The sequence below is a fragment of the Erpetoichthys calabaricus genome, chromosome 15, assembly GCF_900747795.2.
Source record: "Erpetoichthys calabaricus chromosome 15, fErpCal1.3, whole genome shotgun sequence".
Taxonomy (NCBI): Eukaryota; Metazoa; Chordata; class Cladistia; order Polypteriformes; family Polypteridae; genus Erpetoichthys; species Erpetoichthys calabaricus.
The window spans coordinates 25661588-25688599 of NC_041408.2; the positions used below are offsets into that span (position 1 = coordinate 25661588).

The 27012-nt window shown below is 38.0% G+C and overlaps 2 protein-coding genes across 7 annotated transcripts in view; one reads left to right on the top strand and one right to left on the bottom strand.

The window, feature by feature from the left end:
• The window catches only part of esf1 (ESF1, nucleolar pre-rRNA processing protein, homolog (S. cerevisiae)), a 50264-nt gene extending 37472 nt beyond the window's left edge, over positions 1-12792 (bottom strand). The window contains exons 1-5 of one of the 4 annotated variants that reach the window (XM_028820144.2): positions 12737-12792; positions 7746-8359; positions 3481-3785; positions 3069-3182; positions 2116-2225 (exon numbers count right to left, since the gene is read on the bottom strand). In XM_028820144.2, coding sequence (XP_028675977.1) covers positions 2116-2225; positions 3069-3182; positions 3481-3785; positions 7746-8334 — 1118 coding nt within the window. In that variant the 5' untranslated portion in view covers positions 8335-8359; positions 12737-12792. The remainder of the gene's footprint in view (positions 1-2115; positions 2226-3068; positions 3183-3480; positions 3786-7745; positions 8360-12736) is intronic. The other 3 variants (XM_051919679.1, XM_028820145.2, XM_028820143.2) reach the window with 3 other exon arrangements.
• Positions 12793-12837: 45 nt separating this feature from the next.
• ndufaf5 (NADH:ubiquinone oxidoreductase complex assembly factor 5) overlaps positions 12838-27012 on the top strand; it is a 43663-nt gene continuing 29488 nt past the window's right edge. Inside the window, exons 1-5 of one of the 3 annotated variants that reach the window (XM_051919697.1) lie at positions 12838-13258; positions 16335-16375; positions 16922-16985; positions 24018-24065; positions 26198-26301. In XM_051919697.1, the coding sequence (XP_051775657.1) occupies positions 13007-13258; positions 16335-16375; positions 16922-16985; positions 24018-24065; positions 26198-26301 (509 nt within the window). In that variant the 5' untranslated portion in view covers positions 12838-13006. Of the gene's footprint in view, positions 13259-16334; positions 16376-16921; positions 16986-24017; positions 24066-25995; positions 26066-26197; positions 26302-27012 lie in introns of those variants that run through there. The other 2 variants (XM_028820146.2, XM_051919698.1) reach the window with 2 other exon arrangements.

The window sequence follows — 27012 nt, forward strand, 5'->3', positions numbered from 1 at the left end:
TGTGTGTTGAACAACTTTGTAAACAAAACAAAGCAAAGAGCAGTGATGTGCTGTTCAGAAAAAGTGAAAAAAAAGGAGTATTTAGAATTACTCAGCATAGGAATGATCAAAATTTGTAAGTGTGGTCCTTTCTTACATGGACCACTTACTCTTGTCGTGTGTTACATGGAAGTTAAGCGAACAAATTATGCATTAACTAATAACTGTCATATTCGTGTAAATGTTGTATCAAGCTGAATAAAGTACGCCTCATCCAATGTTCAAATTCCTCAAATTTGAACTTTTTCCCTTTTTTGCACACATTGAATTGAAATGGCTTAAAACAAAAAAAAAAAATAGAAAGAATCAGCCAGAGCACAGATCAAAAAAGCAAGAATGGAAAAAAGGAATCCTAGTTACAAACAGAGCGCATGCTGCACATCTGAAACCTGTCTCCCAACATCTAAGCACCAGCATTAAACATGAAATTAATTGCCGAGTATTTGTATTACTAGCAGACATTCTACAGTAGTGTTTCTTAAACTTTTTGGGATTGCAGCGCCTCAAGCAAACAAAATGCTGAATGGTTGAAGCCCTTTGCAAATGTAAAACGTTATGTGAAAAATATTCTAGTCAAAAAATTATTTATATACAAAAAATACATATTTATGCAAAAAGATGTAATAAAAAGAACTTTTTCAAGTTTGTGCTGCCATTGTGTGACACAAATTAACAACATCTGGTGTAAGAATTATTGAAGATTGCTTTAATGTACTGTAGGTGTCACATTTAGCCTATTTTGCTTGTTTGTTTTCATTGCAGAAACAGCCGAAAATCTACCTTCACAAAAGCATGTAAATGCAAACTGGATTAGAAACTTAAATGCTTACTCTCTTAAAAATACACATTCACTGTGATTTTTTTTACCAAACATATATCAAGAAGATAAACAAGTCTTAATTTTTTTTTAATATAACGTATGAGGAAAAATAAGTCAACATATCGTCTTTATTCATAGATAGATCATCCTTTATGTGTTCATTAACATTAAATGGATCCAGAACCCTCAAAGAAAACCTTTCCTGAGTTCTTACTTTTATGAAAATAGTCTTCAAATTTAACTAATTACATTTTGAAATGATTATTTACAATAAGATTTATTTGGTTAAAATTGTAATCTTCATTTCCCTTTTCTGCTTCATTTTCATTTTTAAGTTATCAAACACAAGGCATTGCTTTCAATTCCTTGTATCCAAAGTTTAATTTTCTTTGTTGGGCCTTCTACTTTATCATAACTGTCAAATACTGTTTATGTGTTTCCTGAAGTGATAAGTTAAACTTTTTCTAAAGCTGAAGAATATCTGCAGGGTAACTTAACTTCATGTTCGGTATCTTTTAAGAACTGCACATGACTTCACAAAAAACAGCAAACAAAACTATTTTGAGATTTTTACTTGTATTGGTAATAAGAATTAAAAATTACAGGAATATTAATGCATGGTTTATTTGGTTTAGTAAATGTGAAGAACTAAACGCGAAGTGAGGAATGGAACACTGCATGTACAAAGCAACAGAGACATTTAGTACCCATCATGACAAACAGCAGGACATCTGCTTTCTGGTTTGAGTAAGCTCAGAACAGGGTGGCAAGAGATGCAATCAATGTTGAATGAAGTACATGCTCGTCATTGATTGCTGCTAATTTTTCCAGTACCTACAACTGACACAAGGCATTACGATTGGATGCAGAGGGTTGTGCAGTATACCAGTAGAAATGAGACACCCGTAGAAATTTTCATATATCTTTTTTATCACGGTTGATAACACTCTTAAGCTGACTTTGTTACTTATCTAAAAGAAGTGGCACTTTTGGCATGGCTGGGGCATGGTCTATTCTGTTACTTTAAGACACAGCTGGCAATTCTCACAGTGCAAAACCATAACCCTCTAATCCTCAATCCCACCCCAATACTCTGTTTACCACTTTTCAACCATGGCCCTAAATGGTGAAACAGACTCACAATGAGAAGTTCCAACTCCATGGTCCATGCTTAGCTTTAGGAATTAGTCATTTTGTACTCTGACCTGAGTCCATTAAAATAAAAATATAAAGACGTGTAAATATAATTAAAAAACCTCTGTGCTTCATTATCTTCATCAGGATCTTCAGGCAAAGTCACCAGTTCCAGAGGTCCCTGCTGCTCTTCCTTCTTAGTTCTTTCCTTTCCAAAATCTGAAGGGTAGATCTGTGAGATACACACACACCAAGAAAAAGACAACTCAATCAGTGTCAACAGCATAAAGTATGAGCAGTCAAAACAACTTGTAGCAGGTAGGCAAGTACCAGGGACAAAAGGCCATGCACATTTGTGCATTTAAAAAGAGAGGAATGAGCAAGACCATAGATTTACGTGGACTAGACTTCAGCGTGGATGTGGGCACTGTATGTATGCAGCAACTCTGCATGGGGTTTCAAACACAGCAGTGTCACAAGTGCATGGAGGATTGCCTAACATTCAAAACACATCCATCCAAGCCCGGCCCTTTGGTTGGTTAGCAATAGACTGTTGATGAAAGTGACTAACACAACCTGTGCAGAATAACGGACAAGTTTTAGACAGTCAAATAACAACAGATGCATATCAAAATGTACAACTTGTATCTTCTTTTTACCTGTGGTATGCTAGTCAACAGCCCCAACAAATTCTATTTCTGCAAGAGACAACTGTGTGTTATAAATGACCGTTGACACCTGAAAGGTTTTTTTTTTTTTTTTTTTACCACAATTGCTGTTAAGTGGTGTTTAATTGTCCTTTTCTCTGTTATCAACACACCACATCTCAATTCTGACATTAATGGAGATTAGCATGCCATTTATATATTTAATCATATTTATGTAAGAATGTGTATGCAAATATTTCAAGAATATGTACTTTTACAGCATTATAGTTGCAAAAATTATGAAAGTGCACTAATCCTGTACTCTGGGAAGGGTGCTATAAATTAACTTAACTGAATGACAACATTTTGAGTCAAATTTAGGATTTGGCCCACCTTTCTATAAACTGTGGAATATCTCAAATAAATACCTTGACAGAATACACAATGCCTCCTTTAGGTTTGAAAGAATTGAAGACAGCAAGCAGGTCTTTTGCCTTGAGCCTCTCCCAGTCTATGTTACATAATGCTAATCGTCTGGTCACCTATGTAGATAAGAAAAGAAATTCTCAACATAGCACTCAGAATGGTGCCCGATTTAACAGACTAACATTTGGGTTTGATTACATGCTGTCTGGGTTACGTCTAACAAAGTCTGTTAGAATTACATTTTGATTGATTTTGATTTTTGATAACACCCGATATAATGTTAACAAATCCACATCACATTCATATTTTGCTTCAGTTTTCCAGAGAAATAAAGTAACTTAAAATGAACACTTACTGCTAAGTGCCAACTTGTAGAAACCAAACATACAGAACAAAATTTCCTCTGATACTTACATCTTCTCCTCGTGGAGCATCCTTCCAAAGCTCTCCCCAGTCATGTTCAATCTCTTCTTCAGCATGCAGAAGCTCAGTCATGTCATTCTCCTCATCCTCGTCAGAACTTGTCTCAATATTTCCCATCCCTCTGGCCAGATCTGGACCAAAGTCACTTTCTTCTCCAGAATCACTATCTTCCTCTTCATCAATCTCATCCTCAGTGGTTTCAGCCTCAAGGGAGTCATTTTCTTCCACACTACTTCCTTCTTCGTCAGTTGATGATGTACCCACTGTCGATTCATCATCTTCATCAGCTTCTGTTTCTTAAGACAAAAAGAGTGGAGCATTATTAACCAAATGGAGCTGTTCAGGAGCTGCCTGCCTACACTGGTAAACCTGGAAGTACTGCAGTTTTGAAAACTACAAGCTTGCCATTTCCCAATACCTCGTGTCTACATAATAGTATCTATGTCTAAGTATCTATGTCAATGTTTACAGTTCACCTTTCAAATAATTCACTTTGTTTGTACTTGTCTTCTTATACAGTATTAATCCACATAGCAAACTGGCATTACTTTGGCACTTTCAGCCACTAGAACAATCCTTCCAATTCTCATTTACTCTTCCGTTCTCATTACTCTTGGACTCTTGAAAAAGTTACTGAGACCAGTGAAAGCAGGCAAAAAGCAGTAACACCAGATCAGTGACAGCACATAGCCACCAGACTGCTCTTTCAAGGACAAGGTCAAAGAAGATGGACAGCTGGAAAGCCCGCAAACAGAGCACTGCATCTTAAAAAGAGTGGGCAGCAGAAAGGCTGCTCTGGAGATCCACCACTTTTAAAGACAAGAATTACAGGTGCAGGGAGACCTGGGGCCACTAAGGAGAGTTCTAGTCTGTTGATCTTGTAGCAAATACTGGAATATAAAGACAACTCTCATACTCAGTGTTCTGGTGTCTAGAATCAGGTAAAATCTGGGGAAAGAGACTAAAGCCTTCACTGGCATGATGAGGAGAAATAATCAAGAGAGAGAAATGAGAGGTAAGAAAGGGAATGCCTTATTGTACTTCTAAACTGGGCAAGTAACAAGCTATCCTATTGGGTAGACAGATGGCACAACACTTGCACATTTATGCCAAACGAAGAAGTAGATATTTGATAGTTCTCTCTCTGCTTTGCATTTAGCGTTCTACCTGTATTCCACACGCTCGTGTTTATGCTGTAGATAAAGATAACATTGGTGTTTAGCTTTTGCCAAAATGTGATCATTAGGTTTACACAACAGTGACTCAATTCAAAGATTGTCTTATTTTATTCTGCATACTGTCCTGAAGCACTAAGCATGTCACTGAAACCGCACATGACACAGCTAAAGAAATGGATATATCACTACAGTCTCAAATCCCACTTCTATCCATGTAACCCTCTGGTTGAATCCAGGGCTGTGGAGTTGGAGTCGGAGACAATTTTGGGTACCTGGAGTTGGGGTCGGAGTCGGCAAAAATGTACCAACTCCAACTCCAAATAAATTTAAATTTTAATGAAAAAAAAATACAGTTACTTCAAATGTCCCATTTCACAAACAATAGTCATAATTAAGTACTTATCTGATGTAAGAATAAAACCCAGTGCACAGTTGTGTTACTACTAGTGTGAACTTCTGCTGAGCTATTATACAACCTGACATTCACATATTGTAATCTGGATTATGGTACATTACAAAAAGTGTTTTCATTTTATTTCAGATACAATGTGTTTAACAAGTTCTTTTGAGTGTAAACAAGTGTAATGATGTAGATGTTGGTGTGTGCTATGGCCTGATGTGTGTTCAGGGGTTCTGTCTGCACTCTCCACATATGCTCCCACAAAGGGGTGAACTTTAGCATAACTTTGCATACAACCTGTTCTAGAAGATTTTGAAATTAAAAAGGAACAGATTCTATGTATTGTGACAGAAATGCTTCTAATATGTTAAGCACAATTGAGAAAATGAATAAAGTAGATGAAGAAAGTGACAAACAGATATTAGAGGAAGACAGTTCTGCAAGTATTGGAGAAAGCAAAACCGAAGACAATAGTGAAATTTTGGATTACACTGCTGAAGAAGCATCTAAGCTTACTACTATTCAACATATGCATTGTGCTGTTCATACTCTACAACTTGCAATAAGAGATGGATTGAAAGATCATCATGCAGCTACTCTAACTGGCAAATTGAGGCAAGTAACTGTTGCAGCCTGGGCCTCCAAAACAGATCCCACTTTGAAAAGACATGCAGCAAAAGGAGCCATTTTGGATCAAACAACACGCTGGGGAAGCACTTACTTGATGGTAAAGCATTTGCTTGAACTAAATGACTTCCTTGAAGAACTGGACAATGAAAATGTTTTATTAACTGAAAACCAGTGGGCACAAGTAAAAGAACTGGAAAGTCTACTTTCTTACCTCTTTACTCTCACTAAGAGGTTGCAATATGAAGATTTAACACCCAGTAAATTTTTCTTGGAATGGAAGAGCTTGATATATTGCCTGAACAAAAGTGGAGGGTTAATAGCTGATGGCATCGTATCTTCAATGAAGAAAAGAGAGAGTATCTTACTGGATAATCAAATCTTATTAGCTGCTATTTACGTTGATCCAATGAGCTGAATTTTGTTGAACAGGGACCAGATTCCTTACGGAAAAAACGCCCTCTCTGATGTAGCAGTTCGCATGAAGGGATTACTACTACCTGAAACACCACCACTGGATGAAGCTATAAACACTGGTAACTCAGGATCATCCTCTTCAAATGAAGAATTAGACTTTGATTTCTACTTGAACAAAATGGAAGTTTCAAAAGCAAAGCGATATCGCCTATGTGGAAAAGATAAACGACCAATAAATGTCCAAATAAAGAGATTCCAGCAGGAGTTTTTTAAAGAATTAAAAGAAGTTGAAAAGTATGATCATTCATCGAAACTGACTGTACAAGAAGCCATCCATGTTGATCCAGAGATTATTAGTGATGTGGCTAGAACTGTAACAGCAATGCCACCCACCCAAGTCAGTGTTGAAAGACTATTTTCAGCTCTAAAAATAATCAAGTCAGATTTAAGAGCTTCTATGAAAGAAGATCTGGCAGAAGCAATTCTGTTTCTTAGAACACTGCATTGAGTTAATTTTGGATTGTATTTAACAGCTATTCTACTCTACAACTGTATTCCAAGTTTAATATATAAACTGTTTTCCAGCTTTTGTTCTTTTGTTCATGTAGTAAAGCTTTGTTTTTGTTTTAAAACTACCAAAGAATGTGGTTTATATTTTTTAAACTGGTAAAGTTCCTGTTCCTGACTTTTATGCATGCTACTACTTTAAAGCCACTTGATAAAAACAATAAATAAAACCTTATTGTTTTCATTTTTTTCACTTTTGTTTAACTGGCCAATACGGTAGAGTCAGCTTCTTAGCCAGTAGTTCTGTGGTTAAATGACGTATGTTGCCGTCCTTCAATCAACATGGAAAATACATTAGCATATTAAATACAGAGGAGTCGGAGTCAAAGTCAGAAGTACCGGAAACTAAGGAGTCCGAGTCGAAGAATTTATCTACAGACTCCACAGCCCTGGCTGAACCACTCTATAACATATCTATAAAGTTAGCGCTTTCAGCTTGTATTTATCATAAAATGAGCTCTACCAAAACAAAGGATACTACACTCTTTAAGATCTGGAGACAAGCGTATATGGTGCTTATTTACATTATATTTCACTCACTTCACCTGTGAATGCCTGAATTACCTTATTCAATAAAATCCAGAAGGGAATTTGAAATCATACTTTGAGGACCATGTAAGTACTCTGCGAACCACCATGAGATGGTGAAATGATCCCTATCACCTAACTGGGTCCAGTGTTCACAGAATGGAAGTTCTCTGTTGATTTTACATCAAATCTTGAAGTATTCCAGATTTTCATTCTTCTTAATGCTTACTCTCACGAGGTATGAACATTTATTTACTTAAGTTACCCCCCTCTCCTCATTCAATAACATGTTCTATTACAATTTTGGACTCCTTTATAACAAGATCTTCTGCTCTTATAATATTGATGGTAACCCTTCTGTCTTATCAGCTCTAACTATTAATCATTTCAAAAGAGTCACCAAGGGCAAAATTCTCAACTGATGTCTCCAAGCACTGTGACAACACCCAAATGTTTCACATTTCCCTGTTATTTATATTTTGACTCTATCTTTAAATCATGTGTCACTTTGGTCAACAAAGTATTTCTAAATTACAGACCTGATTCTGTATCCTCTTCAGCAGAAGACTTTATATCAATGCCTGCAATTGGGAGGACATCTGCTGGTGCTGCTTTCTTGCCATGCATGGTATCTTCATGCTGATCTTTAGAGAAGACTTTGATCCCTTTATGTGTTTTCTCTGCCTTTGCCTTTTCACCTTTGGCTTGCTTGGTCAATTTTGATGACTTGCGTTCAATCACTGAGAGCTGGTTCTTTTTTGTCACCCTGCACTTCCTTCCATCATCTCCCGATAATGACAAAGCTTTCTCCTCTTTACTTCCTTGTTTTGCTTTTGACCTTACTTTCTTTTTCTTTATCTTTTCACATTGCTCTTTGTCTTCTTGTTCGGAAATGTCAGAATCCGACAAAGCATAAAAGCGCTTCAAATCATCAGTTGAGGTATGATTGATTGGCCGGCCTCTTTTGTCCACGGTGTACTTTAGCTTAAATTTTTTGTCATAAAACATTGACTGAAAGCGCTTGTCTATCTTGACTTTGCGCTCCTTTTCTGGCATCTCCCAGAAACGTGGGTCCTTCATCACACGGCTGAACCGTTCATCTTTTTTCATGTTTTGTTTGGAAGCCATGTTTTACACTTCAAAAAAGGGAAACCTGATGAAATTATAAAAAAAAGTGCCATTAATATTTTGCAACTTATATAATGCAAAAAAAAAAAAAAAAAACACATTTCAGCTACTGTGCTAAAAGCATTCATTTTTAAAGACAAACTTGGAAGCTTTATGATGTCATGACTTTTCAGTGTACAGTAATCCCTCGCTATATCGCGCTTCGCCTTTCGCGGCTTCACTCCATCATGGATTTTATATGTAAGCATATTTAAATATATATCGTGGATTTTTCGATGCTTCGCGGGTTTCTGCGGACAATGGGTCTTTTAATTTCTGGTACATGCTTCCTCAGTTGGTTTGCCCAGTTGATTTCATACAAGGGACGCTATTGGCAGACGGCTGAGAAGCTACCCAGCTTACTTTTCTCTTTCTCTTGCGCTGACTTTCTCTGATCCTGACGTAGGGAGATTGAGCAGGGGGGCTGTTCGCAAACCTAGACGATACGGACGCTCGTCTAAAAATGTCGTCTAAAAATGCTGAAAGATTATCTTCACGTTGCTATCTTTTGTGCAGCTGCTTCCTGAAACGACATGCTGCACGGTGCTTCGCATACTTAAAAGCTCGAAGGGCACGTATAGATTTTTGCTTGAAAAACAAACTCTGTCTGTCTGTCTGTCTCTCTCTCTGCTCCTGACGGAGGGGGTGTGAGCTGCCGCCTTCAACAGCTTTGTGCCGTGGTGCTTCGCATACTTAAAAGCCAAACAGCCCTATTGATTTGTTTACTTTTCTCTATCTCTGTGACATGATCTGCTCCTGACACGCACTCCTTTGAAGAGGAAGATATGTTTGCATTCTTTTAATTGTGAGACGGAACTGTCATCTTTGTCTTGTCATGGAGCACAGTTTAAACTTTTGAAAAAGAGACAAATGTTTGTTTGCAGTGTTTGAATAACGTTCCTGTCTCTCTACAACCTCCTGTGTTTCTGCGCAAATCTGTGACCCAAGCATGACAATATAAAAATAACCATATAAACATATGGTTTCTACTTCGCGGATTTTCTTATTTCGCGGGTGGCTCTGGAACGCAACCCCCGCGATGGAGGAGGGATTACTGTATTCAGGCCTGTTAGATGGACTCCAGCAAGAACCAGACACAACAAGGAGTTCAAGAAGCAAATTTGAAAAGTTCTACTTAGAGGAAAGATTTCTCTCTGATGGCGTGCTGTGCAAAGAGCTTAGGGTAAACATGACAAGTTTTTTGTTGTAGTGACTTTCTTAAAAATTATACAATTACTGCTAACTGAGCTTTCTTTTGTCTTAATTGTAATTTGATATGCTTTTTAACAGCAAGACTTTCAACAGCTTCTTTTTCATTACCAAGATGCAAATTAACAATGAGATACAAAGCAAGCGAATAGCTAAACATTTAACTTGCTCCCCTTTGCACATGCGTCTATTCAACAAATAAAATCTACTTAATAAAATATCTGCAAAGAAAAATTGAAGGACTGAGATATAATGATCTGCTCCAGTCTACAAATTTTGGGATTAATATTCTCAGAAAGCATGGAGTGGTGGCTCTGAAGCTAGGGATCTGCTCAGCAATGAGAAGGTTGCCAGTTCGAACCCTGTAAATACTAGAAGTGATTCCACTCTGTTGGGCCCTTGAGTGAGACCCTTAACCAGCCACTGCTCCGTCCTGGGTAGGACATTAACCTGCATCCAGCCCTTATAGAAAAGTATTATAAGCACATGGGAAAGTAAGCATTGTTTTATACTAAACATTACACATGTGTTAGGATTACAAAGATTCATGTCTACATATTCTTTATTATTTTGTATGAGCTACAAAACACCAGTATTTCATAAGCCAAAGGTCAGATGTGCAAGACAGCTGAAGGATGGGCCCCCTCGCTTAGAGAGGAAATGTGAACTCTTTGGCTACAAATAATGGTAGCAAGCAAGAATAGTCATTATCAAACAGAGAAGATAGACAGAGAAGGGTTTGACATCATCTTAACTAAGAATTATTGGTGGAATTAATAAGAGGAAGGATTATGGAATGTTAGGAATCAGATGAGTTAGAATAATGGCTTAAATGATAAGAATTGTAATAAATGTGAAAGGTGCTTATAGCTGGAGGCTCACTGTTCCATCTGAGTTGAGTCTGTACGTGTGCCATGCAATAAAGCCTGATTCTGCGGCCTGTCCCGAGACTCCGAGCACTTTCTTTGGGGCTGAGGATGCCCCTGCTGTGTCTGCCTGCTTTAACACCCTGCAAACAGGTCCTACAACTTGAGGGTTGGTGGCAGGATTGGCACTCCAACCACTATATAAAAAAAAAAAAAAAAACTCATTAAAATTAGTGTGGTGCTGAGGGGTCACCCATTGCATGTCTATACTCGTGTCCTAATTCGGGATGCCGAGGTGGTTCGTCATGTGGTGGGTGTGGCAATGCGCTGTATCAGTGCACACACCCAACCTCCTCCTCTTCCCATTTTCAGAAAATGAAAATCAACAACATTACAAATACCTGATTTGACAGAAAAGGAACACTCAAAAGCTCACTGAATTAAATAATATATTAACAGTAAGAGCTGGTTTCGAATTAAAAACCTAACTGGAGTCTGTGATATAGCGGGTCCGCAGCTCAGAAGAAAAGGCAAATTTTTAAATAACCCATTTGGCCGTGTCAGTCATTTGAGATTTTTAAATAACCCATTTGGCGCGATTATGCAGCCGCAGGGAGTTGATGAGGTAACTGGGGCGAGTCGGACCTGCACGTGAAAGTGCAACCTTTCTCAATTGCTGCTGTTCAACTCCTCTTTTCTGATCAGTTTCATAAAGATAAGATGCACATATTAAGTTCAAATCCTTGATGCATTCCTACAGAGGAGTCAGTGTGTCAGTACATATATGCAGTGCCCTTCAATAATGTTTGGGACAGACAGATTTTTCCTTGATTTATTTACCCCTCTGTTCCACTGTTTAAGATTACAAATCAAACAATTTAGACGTGGTTAAAGTTCACATTGCAGACTTTTATTTAAAATGATTTGCATACATTTTGGTCACACCATCTAGTAATGCCAACATTTTTTCTACATCGTCCCCCCATTTCTGGGCACCATAATGTTCGGACACCACAATGGCAGGTCTATTAAAGCAGTCATATTTAGAGCTCTGTGCATATCTCTTGCTCGTAATGACTGCTTGAAGTCTGTGAGTCATACACATCACCAGGTGCCAAAGATCTTTTCTGGTATAGCTCTGCCAAGCCTTTAATTCACCCATCTAGTGCAGTCCCAAATACTATGGAGAGTACTGGATATGGAGACACCTGAGGCCTTATGCTACTTCTCGTCCACTCAGGTCAGGTCTGCTACTGAATAGCATTTGGTGATGCAATCTCTGCATTGTATCAAATCTCACGCCAGACATTTTTATGTGTACCTTTTAGTTCTAGAAACAAACTGTCCACCTCCATTTGTAAGTCTGACTCTCTCTAGGTGCTTGTTTGGTGGATTTCCGGCTGTCAGGTTTTTGTAACCTAGGAACTGCAACTCGCTTGTATTTTGTTTTGAGCTCTAAACTTGTGATGATCAGTTTTGTACCAGTGTCCTGTAACACTTGTTCCTAAACAGTGCGCAGACTGAGGTTTACTTAATAATGCTGACCTCTTTTTTTAAGTCGCTTTGCACACAACTGTCTGCTAAGCAAATAACTACAAATGTACATGTAAATTAATTTTTTTGATAATTTCCAAATACACTTGTGGAAATTTTCAACACAGCGGAATGGACGCAAAAAATTAGTCACATAAGTAAATGATGCTTTCATTAATAGCAATGTTTGACTTCTACATAAAACTCTTTATTATAAGAGGGCTTGCACCCACCGCAACCTTTCAGGATCCCTGCTCTAGAGCCCTAACAGTGAGGACCAGTACACCGTAATTCAGGGAGCTGTATTTGCTTTTGTTATGCATCTGTCAGTGCACAGCGATACACTTTGGTCGGAGTTAGTACTACACAGCCTTAAAAACACTCAAGTACGTAATGTTACGTGAACGTGTCTGACTTTATATAATCTAGTTCAATTGTCACGTTTCACTTCATAAAACTGCACATACAGAATACATGTTCGCAAGACAGGCATCGTTCTTAAACACGGTTACAGTATCAGCTTCAACCAATAAGGCTACCAGCCGTAAGGAAAGAAAGCACCTTGCAGAAAAGCATACAAACTAAAAAAAAAAACTTAATTTATCTCCATGCCGATTGGATTCATGCCAACTGTGTTTAATTGTTAACCGAAAAACATAGTTATAACACTATATCAGATGGTGCAATTTTCACATATTTTAATAAAGGAAAAAAGCAAAAGTTAATATCGCGTACAGTAATAAACATTAACTTACCCTGGTATCACCAGCCCTCTACAATCTGACTGTAACCCACGTGCTTCGTCTCCCACAATCCGTCTGTGCAACATAGGCCCGCCCAGGTGCTACGGCGAATCAAAAGGGTCAAACAAGATATGGTTGCCAGCTTTACACAGTACTTGGGAGTGTTCGCTTACTAAATTATGTTTTTTTTATTTATTAGACTTGAAAAGTGATCCGAAACTTGGAATAGGATGGCAATTAAGTGGACTGCAGTGTGTATGAATCGGCCTTGATAAGGACAAAATGTACATCTTTTTCGACATGAGTAAAGTGTGCAGGCTGACTCGCATGCTGTCCTTCGGCGGGTGTTTAAATCTTATTGGACGCCAAAGGACACCTCTTCTAAGGACATCTTCAAGTGTCACAATGGACGCTTTAAGGACAGGCTCATCAAGCGCTTCAATGAACGTTTTTGATAGAAGCATGAAAAGGAAACAAAAGGCTTGGGCATCGGCTCTGGTAGATGCTGATAAATACGATTACTTAAGAAACGAGGTATATGATGAAATGGATCACTTTCGATGGGACTTTTTTCTGTACTTTTCACATAGTGGCAAGCAGAGACTTCTTTACAATCAACATATTTTAATCATATTTTCATCCCGCTAGCTGAAAACGCAGGGTTTCATAGAATGTTTTATACTTGTTAACAATGTTGCAGTTTATGAGCGGCTCAGTGGTAGCATCGTAGTAGGGAGACCGGGATTCATTTATACCTTAATGGAGTTTGCATGTTCTCCCCGTGTTTGCATGGGTTTTCTGGGGGTTCTCACATTTTCTCCCACAGTTCAAAGACATGCACGTTATGTAGACTGACAATGTTAAACTGGCCCGTGTGTTTGCGTTTTCAACCTGCGATGGACTGGCACCCTGTCCACAGACTGTTACTGCATTGCGCACTGTGCTTGCTGGGATAGGCACTACAGTAGCTACCTGCAACCTAAAGCCATCCAGTTTAGGAGATGGATGGATTTTCAGTTTAATTACCAGAAACATTCTGCTTCCGTATTTTTTGAATAGGATGCCAAAGACATTGGAAGGCCAGAACTAACCTGGGAGAGATAGTCAACCTGTTGCAGAACAGGGGATTCACCCCATCACACTCATTAGTTGAAACTAATTTCTAGTCTCCAATCAACTTACTCTAGTCATCTTTAAGACAGGAGGAAGCCAAGTAAATAAGTGTGGTTTTCATTTCAGTATGAATATTGAGAAGACAGCTTATTGTTTCGTTAGAGTGTTAACGTCTGTTACAAGTTGCTGTAGTGTTATTTATTATATTATGGTCAGACATGAAGGTCACAGAGAAAGAACCCCTTTACCTTTGTGCAATACAGCAGTACAACTGACCTTAAATTTATGAATGAGTGTATTTCAACGATCGCATTACAATCTAATTAATTGTCTGAGATGTGCTGGTATTCTGTGAGTGCGCCCAGTAATGGACTGGCATTCCAGCCTGATATTGGGTGCTCCCAACATATTGCTGTGACTTCCCATGTTGCCATTGTGTCATAAAATAGAAGAGATAACTCGTATCTTAAACACAGAATTTTTCATACATAACTTGTGCTACATTGCTTGCTTGTGGTTGTATTCCATCTGAACTCACTATCAAGTAACATTGGTAAGCACTTTTAGCCTTTTTTTTTTTTTTAGGCCTGTGTCTTATTTTCATAATCAGCAGTCCAAAACACTTAATTTTTTACAATGATTTTTAATATTACAAAAAGATTTGCTAGGCTTTATTTTACATTATATTTTTTGCATTATACACTTTGCAAAACATACATTGCATACACATGCAATGCTTGAAGGTGTGCATTAAATTTAATACACAACTGCATTCCCAACTTAATCCAATTCAGGGTCACGGAGGACTAGAATCTGTCCTGTTAGCACTGACACAGTAGGAAAGGTTTGGGAGCATCAGTGAATAACCCTGGAAAATGCACCTGCCCATTACAGGGCACAGACATGGACACACCTACACATTAGACAAAATTAATTTGCCCATCTTTGGGGATGTGGTAGGAAAACCCATGCACAAATACACAACAAGAACATGCAAACTCCACAAAAACAATTACAGTACCAGAGACAGGATTCAAATCCAGGATGTTGGATTCACGAGGCAGCAGTACTAAACACTACCCAACCCTGCTGTCCTTAAAGTTAATGATCAGTCATAACTTAAAACCAACCAATCCATCCTTTCATTCATTCATTCATTTTCATAGCTCAATTTTTCAGTTTCTTTTACAGAGAGCATGAAACTACTTTGAATGGGATAGTAGCCCACAATAGAGCACATTTACTTTGATACTGTTTGTTGTGGCAAAGGAGAGATTAAAGGAGACAGATAAATAATTAAGAGTTTCATTTCTGTAAAGTAACTGGGAAAAGATCCCTATTTAGCTTGGAATAAAGTGTTAATAAATCAAAAAAGAGTTTAATAGTAGTTTTCGAGCACCACTCCAAGGTACATTACAAAGCACGTCATTTGAATGGCAAAGGAGCCAAAGGCATGTGTGAACTGAAGATGGCTCCATAAAACTGAATAGCATTTTGCAGAGAAGAGGGATGTGAAGTTTAATGGCAGGGTGAAGGCAGTTTTCACAAGATCTCAGTAGCCTCAATGTTTAGAAAGAAAAATTTTATGGGTAAAGAATTTTGTGATAGTGATATCCAGGCAAGGAATGCTAGATTCTCAGATGGACCAGGTTCAGTGCTATGAATCAAACCACGGAAAGGTCATTCTGCTTACGGTGCCACTTCACAGCCACAACAATGATAAAATAACCACATGGATAACACAGATGAATCACAGCACAAATAATAATCCTTCAGCATACAAATCTACCAGCAGTCTCTTTTGGGGGGGCCCATAGTATAAGTCTACAGCGATGACTGGAGCACATGAGGTGTTCTGGCTGTCATCTTCTCCACATGTTGTCGGAACATGCAGAAGTTTGGAGCGTGGAAGATTATGGAGTGTTGCAACTGAACAGTCCCAGGGATGAGTTAGTTAACCAAATGTGATTCTCCAGTGTGTCCAGGATCCAGCAGTGCTGGAGTCTCAAAATGCCAAGATGTAGTAAAATGTTTTGTAATGTTAGGATAATATTGTTTTCATACAATAAATCAATTAGTGTCTTACTAGGAATTTGTCCCTCCTTTACAAAAGATGTTTGTATAAAACATTACATTTTCTTGGCCTTTCTCCAGGCAGAACCAAAGAAATACTTTCTTATGGATTTATATACTGTGCAATAAGAATGAAAACAGAGACAAGCAATGCATAATAAAAGTGAGCACTGTAACATATTGATAGTAATAATAATCAGAAATAAAAAATGTATATAAAGGAATCTATTTATATGAGTGCAAAGCTTATTAAATAAACGAACCACAGTGACAACAGAAAATCTTTAATCTTCACTGCTGCCTACAATATTAATTTTCAGTAATCTGTAAATATGAAGGTCCACAAAGCCATAAATCAACAAGGACCCATCGTTAGCAGCAGGCACTATTTCCAAAGATCCATTTTATTTTGTTCTTTTTTTAGGTTGGCAGCAGAATTGCAGACAGAATATTTGATGTTGCGAGGTAGGATATTAAATCTTTTCTTTTCCATTCTAAGTATGTTTTGGAAGTAAAAGATGCATCAGTTTAAGTTATTTCTGTATAGTAACTCTGCTGTGACTTCATTTTTTAAAATGCATACATATATAACAGTGACCGTGATAGATTTTCATGTACAAAAAATTGGAAAATATAATACATGATATTCAAGACTAAATGGTAAAATGACATATTCATAGTGAGTTCTTAATTTCTTTTCAATAGCATCACTGTGTTTAATGATCTTGGGTTCACAATCCAGTCATATTTGGGCTAAAAACCTAGCGTGGTTTAGATGACAGTCTGCTAGAATTATTAAACCAATTTGGGCCTTGTTGCTGGATTCTAAAATACATGTGGAACTTGGTCTCTGAATCTGTCACCCCGTGGACAGTCCTTTGTTTAGGTTTAATGTTGGAACCCTAGCCATGCAGCATAGCTTATTCACATGAAGTAGGTATTTCAGTATACGATATTATCGGACTGCACTATGTTAAATTAAATTAAAACCATCTTTTTTTCTGTCTTCAGGACTTTCCCTCTAGCCTTGGAGATAGGGTGTGGTAGGAGTCACATAGTTCAACATCTGAATAAGGTAAGCAGTTTATATGTTAAATTGGTGTGAATGCTTCAGCAGCACAATGGGTTTATTAATTATTCCAAAGGAGGTACACCAAAAAGAAGCTAAGAGAAAGCAAGTGTAAAGACCACATTCAGGGATACATTTAAACAGGTAGTGTAAAAACAGCAGCATTGGGCTAAAAAGAAAGGTAGTCATTTAGGGAAACAGACAGAAGTAAAGTTTAAGGATAATTTTGTCATTTTTCAGGTCAAAGGTATTTGTTCATAGTCATGGTGTATATTACTGTATATATTCGCATATACGTTGGGTCTTGAAACCCAAAAAATTGATTATAAAATCAGACCCCGACCTATACGCCCATTCAAAAATATAACACTTAAATTTTTTTTTAATTTTATTTATTTATTTATTTATTTTTACATCTTCTTGTCTCTTCCAATCTCACACCAGTTTCTCTGACATCGAATTTTGTTGCAGCAGCACAGTTACCAATTTCTTTCATCACTTCAACGGCTTTTAATTAAAAACCAGCTTCATATTTTCTTCTAATCGAACGCTCCATCGTAGATAAGGGGTGCTTTTATGATAAAGGTGTATGAAGGTGTGAGATACAAAAAACACAAAACAGTGCAAAAGTTGCTTCGCAATAGTTTGGGTATTACTGTATGGTCACGTAGCCACAATACATAGAAAATAAAGGCAGTGTGCTCTGTGGTTACTCTCTCAGGTGGGCCTTAGCATATCATAATCTCTTGGACCAATAGCGTGAGTTTTACACATTCAATTTATACAACCGACATTATAAAATATCAGAAATTATACGGTAAAATTGAGCCCTAACTTATCCGTGGGAGAACTTAAACGCGAGTATACACGGTACTTTGCCCTTGAAATTACCTTCTAAAATTTACCATATTTTTAAAATTTTAGCCTACACTTGCATTTTATAATGGACCTTATGGGCACTGGGGTTCTATTGTGAAAAAAATCTGTACAACTTGCTGAATACATCAATTTTTGAAGCCAAAAGTGTTATCAAGTATTGATATATGTGTTTTGCGATTGCATACATATTGCAAAAAAAGTGTATCAATGTCATTTTAAGAAGGAAGAAAAGCAAAACGTGTTTGTGAAATTCAAAGGTGACCAGCTCCATGCTTCATTTCGCTGATTGTCTTTGTCTGAAGCACACTTTCAGACACAGGGACATGGATTCACTTTGGAAAGTTATCGACAATCACCATTATTGACATTATTCAATAATGTGATTATTCAGACATGAATTACTGTCTCTGTTCTGTGGATAATCAGACAATAATATCTGAAAAAAATCCAACTTATTATCACTTCTTTCACTTTCTGGGGTTTTACTTAGTTATTCTGCAAATATATTGCCTACTAAAGCCTGTATGATAATGCACACATGTGCTTTGGTGCTTAAGCGAGAGGAAAATTGTAATCAAGTGAAAAGATCTGAATAGATATTATAGGCATGCATTTATTTTAAATGAGGTTGAAGTTTAGTACTTTTTGTACAGATGTTTTATCATAAGGCAGAGTTCTATCGCAGAGATGCCATTCCTACCTCACAGTACCTGGGTCTTCATAGAGTTTGCACATTATGGATTGATTAGTTTCAGTGAAATTTCTCTCTTAGAAATACTGTCCTCAGATCTTTTATTACTGTATCTTCAGCAAGAGAGACTCATCATATGGTAACTGGTTTGCGGTGCTTCAGTCTGTTTCATCGTTGTTGAGCTCTATCGCATAATCTGCCTTTTTCATTTTCTTAGTATTTTTTTTATTGCGCAAGCATGTGACACTCCTTAGAAAGTGTGACGTGTAGGTGACTTGGTTTTTTAAAAATCTAGTCCTTTTATTAAAAATGCATTGCAGTATAATCAGATGTATTACATCTATAAAGTTCAATGAAACTCCACTCACCTTCACACTGCCACTTGGCATGAATCTCACTCTATAGTCTATGTAAAATAAGAAAATAATAATAATTCTTTGCATTTATACAGTATAGCGCTTTTCTCACTACTCAAAGCGTTCAGCAATTGCAGGTTAAGGGCCTTGCTCAAGGGCCCAACAGAGCAGAGCCCCTATTGGCATTTACGGGATTCGAACCGGCAACCTTCCGATTGCCAGTGCAGAAACATAGAATGTAATTGGCAAAAACATAGCCACAATTTAAGACAAAATAATCATTTGAGTGTACTTTTGTCTGCAGTTATAAGCCACGACAAAACGTAATCACTGAAGAACCACAATGGCAGAAGCAAAAGTAGGAAAATAAGCAGAATATAGGTAAGCAAAAAGGGTGGGAGTTGTCATAATTCCACCCTCGATGTCCCCTTGCAAACAAACATACGAGCAAGAATATATCCTTCCCTTACGACCAGCAAGCTGTGATAAAATGTATTAGTTCCAGTTTACTTAGATTGTCACAAGCATGTCTCAGAAACACAAAAGCCACATTTTCTTAAATTAAAATCTTTGCTGCTTTAAAGTGGACATGTTTGGTAATTTTTAAGGCTTCACACATTAGGACCACTAGAGTTCCTGGTAACCCTTCATCTACATTATAAAAGGCAAGAGGAGGCTAGATATCTTTTAAAAGTTATAACATGTGCTTCACTTTAGAATGAATGTGGCAAATGAATGTACACCAATGATTGCAAAGAAATAACTTCAAGTTGAAAAATATTAAACTTCAAGTTCAGTTCAGAGAAAGACCTATTTGACAGGCAACTTAAAGTAAATGAAGAGCAATGGAAAGAAGGCATGTATAAATATTTAAGTTTATCTTAAGAAATGTTATTTTAATACATTTGTGCAGAGAGGTTCGGTATTAACTACTATAGTTCCTTTAAACTTGAACCCTAAATTGGCTTATAAGGAAAATCCACACCATATAGGTAGAGATTTATGGATCATTGTTGGACAGAAGTGCAAGGTAATCCCTGCAAACTGTTCAGAGGCATCAACCCCAGAGTTGGATGTGTTCATTCATTTACAGGATCTGACAGAACATTACAGTGACTCTGATAATTTTGAGGTGGTAAGCAGGAATGAGCAGCCACAATGGATCATCATGAAATCAGTCCCCAGAAAGAGGGAATAAATCGCAGTGGGGAATTCATATTATTAGGGGTATTAAGAGTCTTTTTTTTTTCTTAATGGACAAAGTCTTGAATAGTGTGTTATATCCCTGATGCACAGGTCTGAGAACTCCACAGTCCAGTAAATAGGCTCCTGGCCAGAGTGGGAGTAGGTCCAGTGGTTATTCTCCACACTGGAACAAATAATATAATTATGTGTGGGATGCCAGTTCTGTGATCTTCAGTCAAAAAGTTAAGTGCGAAACGAAGGCTTAGAATTGACAAGGTGGTCTTCTCAGAAGCTCTATCTGTGCCATGCAATATCGAGGAGATTAGAAGGTTTAACACGTGGCTTATATGTTAGTGTAGGCTAGGAGAGCATAGGTTTCTGGAACACTTTCTGGAACAGATGGGACCTGTACTGCTATGGTAGGCTACATCTGAACCAAGGGGTCACCAATTTATTGGTGGCACATATTAGTAAGTTAGTTGAACCTAGGGAATTGATGGCAGGGACTTTAGAATAGGCCAGGTTTATAATTTTACATAATGAAAAGGACAATGGTATAAATTTATATATACAAGTGTAGCGTACAGCCGGGACGCCCCTTTGCTATATGTTCAGGGGGAGCAGCCATGGACTGTGCAATACCTCCCCCGGAACACTAGATGGCTGCCACCCTGGGTTGAAGCAGTGCCTCGGTTTCCCGCAGGGCTCCATGGGAATTGGAGTTGGGTGCTGCCCTGCTGGGTCCTGCAGGCGGCGCCAGGGTGTGCTGGAGCTGGGACTCCTGAGCCCGTATGGGCAGCATATTCACCACACCCGGAAGCGCAGCCGGAACTTGGCAATCAACCACCTGGAGCACTTCCGGGTGGACTATAAAAGGGCCCAGCAACCACCACTCGATGGCCAGAGTCGGGAGGAGGAGGATGAAGCATGGAGGAGGAGGAAGAGGAGTGGTGGTGCCAGAGAAGAGTGTGTTTTGAGTGCTTTATTTGTGTACTGGGGACTGTATTGTGCCTGTGGGGATCACGGGGAAGACGTGCCCCACAGGTGAAGAAAATAAAAAGTTCTTTTGTTTTTATACGTGCCTCCTGGTGTGAGTCTGTGTCGGGTCAGGCGCCTATATAGCGTCTTTTACACAAAATAACTGAAATTTCAATAATGCCAATATAAAGTACATTAAAAAATGCTTATCTTAATGCTGAGTGTAGCTAGAATGAAATAACTGAGTCTGGAGTTGTATGTAGTGGCACATAATTATGATGTTACAATAGAAACAGAAACTGGGCTAAATCAGAGGGATGGTAATAAATATAATATAAACAGGGTACACATTATTTAGGAAAGATCACTAAAATTGAAAAGGTGGAGAGTTGTCATTTATGTAAAAGAGGAATTGCATTTCTGCTTCAAATGGATGATAAGCCATGTCTTAGAATATTTGGATTCAACTTGGAAGCATTACGGATAGATTACTTAAATTAGGAAACTGTTATAAACTCACAGTGCAGATAATAGTTTTAATGCACATAATTTTAATTATATTGAAAAAGCATATTTAGAGGGAGATATTGTAACCAGGAAGACCTCACTTATCCAAATATTAAGCGAGATAACTTTACAAATGGTTTAACACAAAAACAGGAGTTTTTAGATGTAATCAGTGACTCTTTTTAAAACAGTATATTAAAACTCTAACTAGTGGAATAACTGTCTAGATTTAATATTTTGTAATAAACAGCATATATATATATGTGTATGCATGTATGTGTGTGTCTATCCATCCATCCATTTTCCAACCCGCTGAATCCAAACACAGGGTCACAGGGGTCTGCTGGAGCCAATCCCAGCCAACACAGGGCACAAGGCAGGGAACCAATCCTGGGCAGGGTGCCAACCCACCGCAGGACACACACAAACACACCCACACACCAAGCACACACTAGGGCCAATTTAGAATCGCCAATCCACCTAACCTGCATGTTTTTGGACTGTGGGAGGAAACCGGAGCGCCCGGAGGAAACCCACGCAGACACGGGGAGAACATGCAAACTCCACGCAGGGAAGACCCGGGAAGCGAACCCGGGTCTCCTAACTGCAAGGCAGCAGCGCTACCACTGCGCCACCGTGCCGCCGTATGTGTGTGTGTATGTATATATATAGTTGAAATAGTTTGCTGTCAAATAATGCAAAGAGTACGCGACACGTGTTTCGCCCCAATTCTGGGCTCAACAGGCATACACACTCTACTGCACTCCCTCTCGGGAATCGAACCTCGGACGTCAGCGCTAGAGGCCAAGCCCCTAATGTTGCGCCACGGCATGTGGTTAATTTATTAGATCGAACCACACGCCGTGGCGCAACGTTAGGGGCTTCGCCTCTAGCACTGACGTCCGAGGTTCGATTCCCGAGAGGGAGTGCAGTAGAGTGTGTATGCCTGATGAGCCCAGAATTAGGGCGAAACACATGTCGAGTACTCTTTGTACTGTTTGGCAGGTACTGTTTAGTATGTCTGTGAGAGGTCATGGCAGATGTTTGCCAGCTGGCCGACCAAATACAAGCGTTACCTGGTATGCAACCACCCAAATAATCAGGTTGCGATCACTCATATGGATGTGTTATAGATATATAAAACATGTAATGAAGTTGTCAGTGCATATGTATTTATCCCCTTTGCCATGAAATCCCTAAATAAAATCTGATCCAACCAATTAACTTCAGAAGCTATATAATTCACATAATTAGTTGTTTAGGATCCACATTTGTGCAATCAAAGTTTCACATGGTGTTTTCATAAATTGACCTGTTATGAAAGCCCCCTTGACTCTGCAACGCCACTAACCAACCAATGTGAAGACCAAGGAGCACTCCAAACAGGTCAGAGACAAAGTTGTGGAGAAGTATAGATCAGGGTCGGGATAAAAAAAAAATCCCAAACTTTGAATATCCCATGGAGCACCATTAAATCAATTATACCAAAATGGAAAGAAGATGGCACCACTACAAACCTAACAAGAGAAGGCCAGCCACCAAAACTTGCAGACCATGCAAGGAGGGCATTAATCAGAGATGCAACAATGACACGAATGATAACACTGGAGGAGCAGCAAAGATCCACAGCGGAGATTAAAGTGTCTGCCCGTAGGACCTCTTTAAGCCAAACACTCCACAGACCAGGGCGTTATGGAAGAGTGGCCAGAAAAAAGCCATTGCTTAAAGAAAAAAATAAGAAAACACATTAGAAGTTTGCCCTGCAGCATGTGTCAGACTCTCCAAACACATGAAAGAAGGTACTCTGGTCATATGAGGCTAAATTTAAACTTTTTGGCCATAATGGGAAACGCCATGTGTGGCGCAAATACAACACTGTACAGCCCGAGAACACCATTCCCACAATGAAGCGTGATTATCTATGCACACTCCTGATTTCTGTGTTTTTTTTTGTGTAAATTATTGTCTGTGTCACCTTTAAAGTGTATAAATCAAATGGTGCCAAACTGTCAAAAATCCATTTTAATTCCATGCAGGACAAACAGGACAAACACAGATGGAGATGAATACTTTCACAAGACACTGTATACTGTATACAGAATTTTCAGTCAAAAGCTTTATCACTTAAGGTAGTTCATTTATGTTTGCCTTTATAACTGTTGTAACAATGTAAACATTGTTTCTTTTTGAAATGACTTTGGTTAGAACTTACATACAATTTAAACTGTTCTGATGAACACTTACACCACATCATTCATTTGTTCTTTCATTATTAAGCAGGTAATATTTAGTTAGAAAGTTAAAAATGTATACTTTTCAGCAGAAGCACTCAACATCTTGACCATCCCTCACAAAAATGAATATGTTTACTAGCATATTTGTTTAGGTGAATGCATTTATATGTATGGTATTTGTAATGGAATAAACTTCTTTTCATTTTAGGAAACCATTGACACGCTTTTCCTTGTGGATGTTAATGAAAAGGCCTTGGTGGGTACCATTTTTTAAGTTATCATTTTTACACAGAGATCTTTTTAGTTTGTTGTATTTATAGAACTAATTAATATGTTCAAGCAGAAATTATAAAAGTTGGGCACCAAGAAAATAATGACAGTTTATCTTAATATTTGCCAAATTGAAATTTCATAGTGAAATTAATTTTATTATATAGTTTATATTTCAAAGCATACAATCTTATTTCATATCAAAATGGGGTAGAACTTATTTTAATTTTAAAGAAAATGTTATTGGTGTAACTGTGTTTATCTGTTTTGCATAAGTTACTTTATTCTTTTATCATTTTTTTTAAACAGAAAGAGATTATTATATGTGTGTGTGTATTGATATTATATAGCTGTTATTTTTTTTTTACCATAGTAGTACCTTCTAAACACAAATTAAAATTTGATAATTCAATGTTATCAATGGTACTGTTTCCATCCATCCATCCATTTTCCAACCCGCTGAATCCGAACACAGGGTCACGGGGGTCTGCTGGAGCCAATCCCAGCCAACACAGGACACAAGGCAGGAACCAATCCTGGGTAGGGTGCCAACCCACCGCAGATGGTACTGTTTCTTCCCTTTAAAATTAAAACTCATTCAAGAATTGCATCAACAACATTCGGAGATTCTTCTGTGGGTACTAGCATTTAAAACTTCTATAAAAAGACCATATACTGTAAAATGGCAAATTTACCAAACTGCAGATTAGAGCAACAAGTACACCTTTGGGATATGAGAGTTAAAATGGAGTACCCAGAGAAAAACTCACACAGGTAAAAAAGGATGAACAATAAAAAAAATGGCTATGGAATTGCAACTCTGTTCCATGGAGTAATGACACAGAATTAATGACCACTACTTCACAATGCTTCGCCACCACTTCGGAAAAAAACACTTGTGAATGTACTGGATTTAGTTTTATAGCAATACTTTCCGATTCTTTTATTTAATCTGTTATAAAATTTACTAGAAGAGCAAATATTTTTCTAAAACTGTTAAGGAAATAACATCATATTATCATGGGGTTTGCTGCCATCTAGTGGATAAAAGCAAACAATATACTCTAGGCAACATATGTCTGCACTTAACAATGGTTTGGGTCTTTCACCCCTTGATATTGACTTTTGTCAAAACCAGCCTTGAAATTATTAATGTAACATTGCGTTTTTAACTTCCCAAATTAATTATTTAATCAAATTAGTAATTGACCAACTAATGTACTATACAGTATTAGCAAAGTATTCATTAGTTAACCCCTAGTGCCAACCCCAGGGTTTATTTTTACTTTGCATCTGATGCTTCTTGGATATAGTCCATCTTCCTATGATTGTGAATTAGGTTCAACAAGTTTAAAAATGGGAGATGGAGATTGCCATTTTTTAGTGTAAAAAGTAATGTTGTCTAAACAAAGAGTGGGTTTCTTGTGCTTTAATTGGGTCTGGCATCCCACTTGCATTTCATTGTAGTTTGCCTAGACCAGAAGTAAACTCTTTAGAAATACAAACTAAAATTAAAATACTCCTCTTCGAAAAGTATTCTGATATTTTGAGATGTCTGGAAATTAATTGAACTCTGTGCATCCAAACTTGATCAGTGGTGAACTGAAAATGTCTGACTGTTGTAATAAAATAAACAGAGACATTCAGAATGTTGTGACATCCGTGGGCAAGTCCTTTATAATTGAAAAAAATTGCACTTCAAAATAAAGCACATGAAAATGCAAGAGCAACTCTTGTCAGACTGCAGTCCTATTGTGACTGCACAAGATAGTGGGTCTTCCGGTCATATGGCAGCCAGCCAGGTGGAGGTGCATCCAGCTGGATGGACACCGGAAGTGACCTTGGTGGAGGAGAGCTGTCAGTCTTCCAGTCTGCAGAGGGAGGAAAAGAGAAAAAGTAATCACTCAGCGTCACCCCCCCCCCCTGGATTGGTGGCCCTTAAACTGCACACGCACATGACACTGTCTAGAAAGGTCAAGCTTTCAGGTACATCTTCAGAGTGGTATGTTAAATCAGAGCAGAGTATCTGCATATTTCATTAACCTGTGAAATTTGGACTGCTCTAGCTTTCAAAGTCTGCCACTTTTAAACAGAAATCTTACTTTGTTGATTTTACAGAGAATGACAGCAGAGATGGATATTCCCACCCATAAAGTTTTAGCAGATGAAGAATTCCTTCCCTTCAAAGAGAATACATTTGATCTTGTTGTCAGCAGCTTGAGGTTCCTCTTTTCATTACTTTCCCTTTTCCCTTAATGTTGGAGCTGTATAGTTGTCTCTATATGGAAGTAAGAAGTTTTTTTTATAGATCAATTTTTTTTTTCAGTAAATTCCAATCACCACATATTTTAGTAATTTATTTTAATAACTAGATCATTGGGATATATTAAAGGCACTTCATTGAATTTTAACATATTAAGAGCAGTGCTGGGAAGAGCACTTGCATTTGAATACCTGTTTAAGTTATCCCCCATTTTGCTTTGTAAAGACCCTTGCTTCATAGTATTGTAATGATCAAGATAATGCTTATGGATGGTGCACTCTCAGAAGGATGCCTGGGTTTGTTTTTTGTTTTTTTGTTTTTCCAGGTGTTAGCGCAGCATGCCTCTTCCTCTTTATTGTTGATTGCCAGCATAATTGTGTGCATTTACCTATCCGCTCTTAACGTGGCTCCGTGAGGCTGAGCAGTAAACAATTTCTAACTCATTGCTGCTGTCATAAATTAATATACAGGAGACCTGCTTAAACAAATTAGTGGGTAGTTGTTTTCATCTCCAGTGTCCACTGAGAACAATAGGAGGATTGTCATGTAAAGGTTTTGTTTTTGTGTTCATTTCTAGGGATTATCCTGTTGTTTTGTTTGCTGGCTGCATTCTCATTCAGAATACATGCAAAACATATTTTGCCTGAAAGTCTGTTGTAATTGCACTATT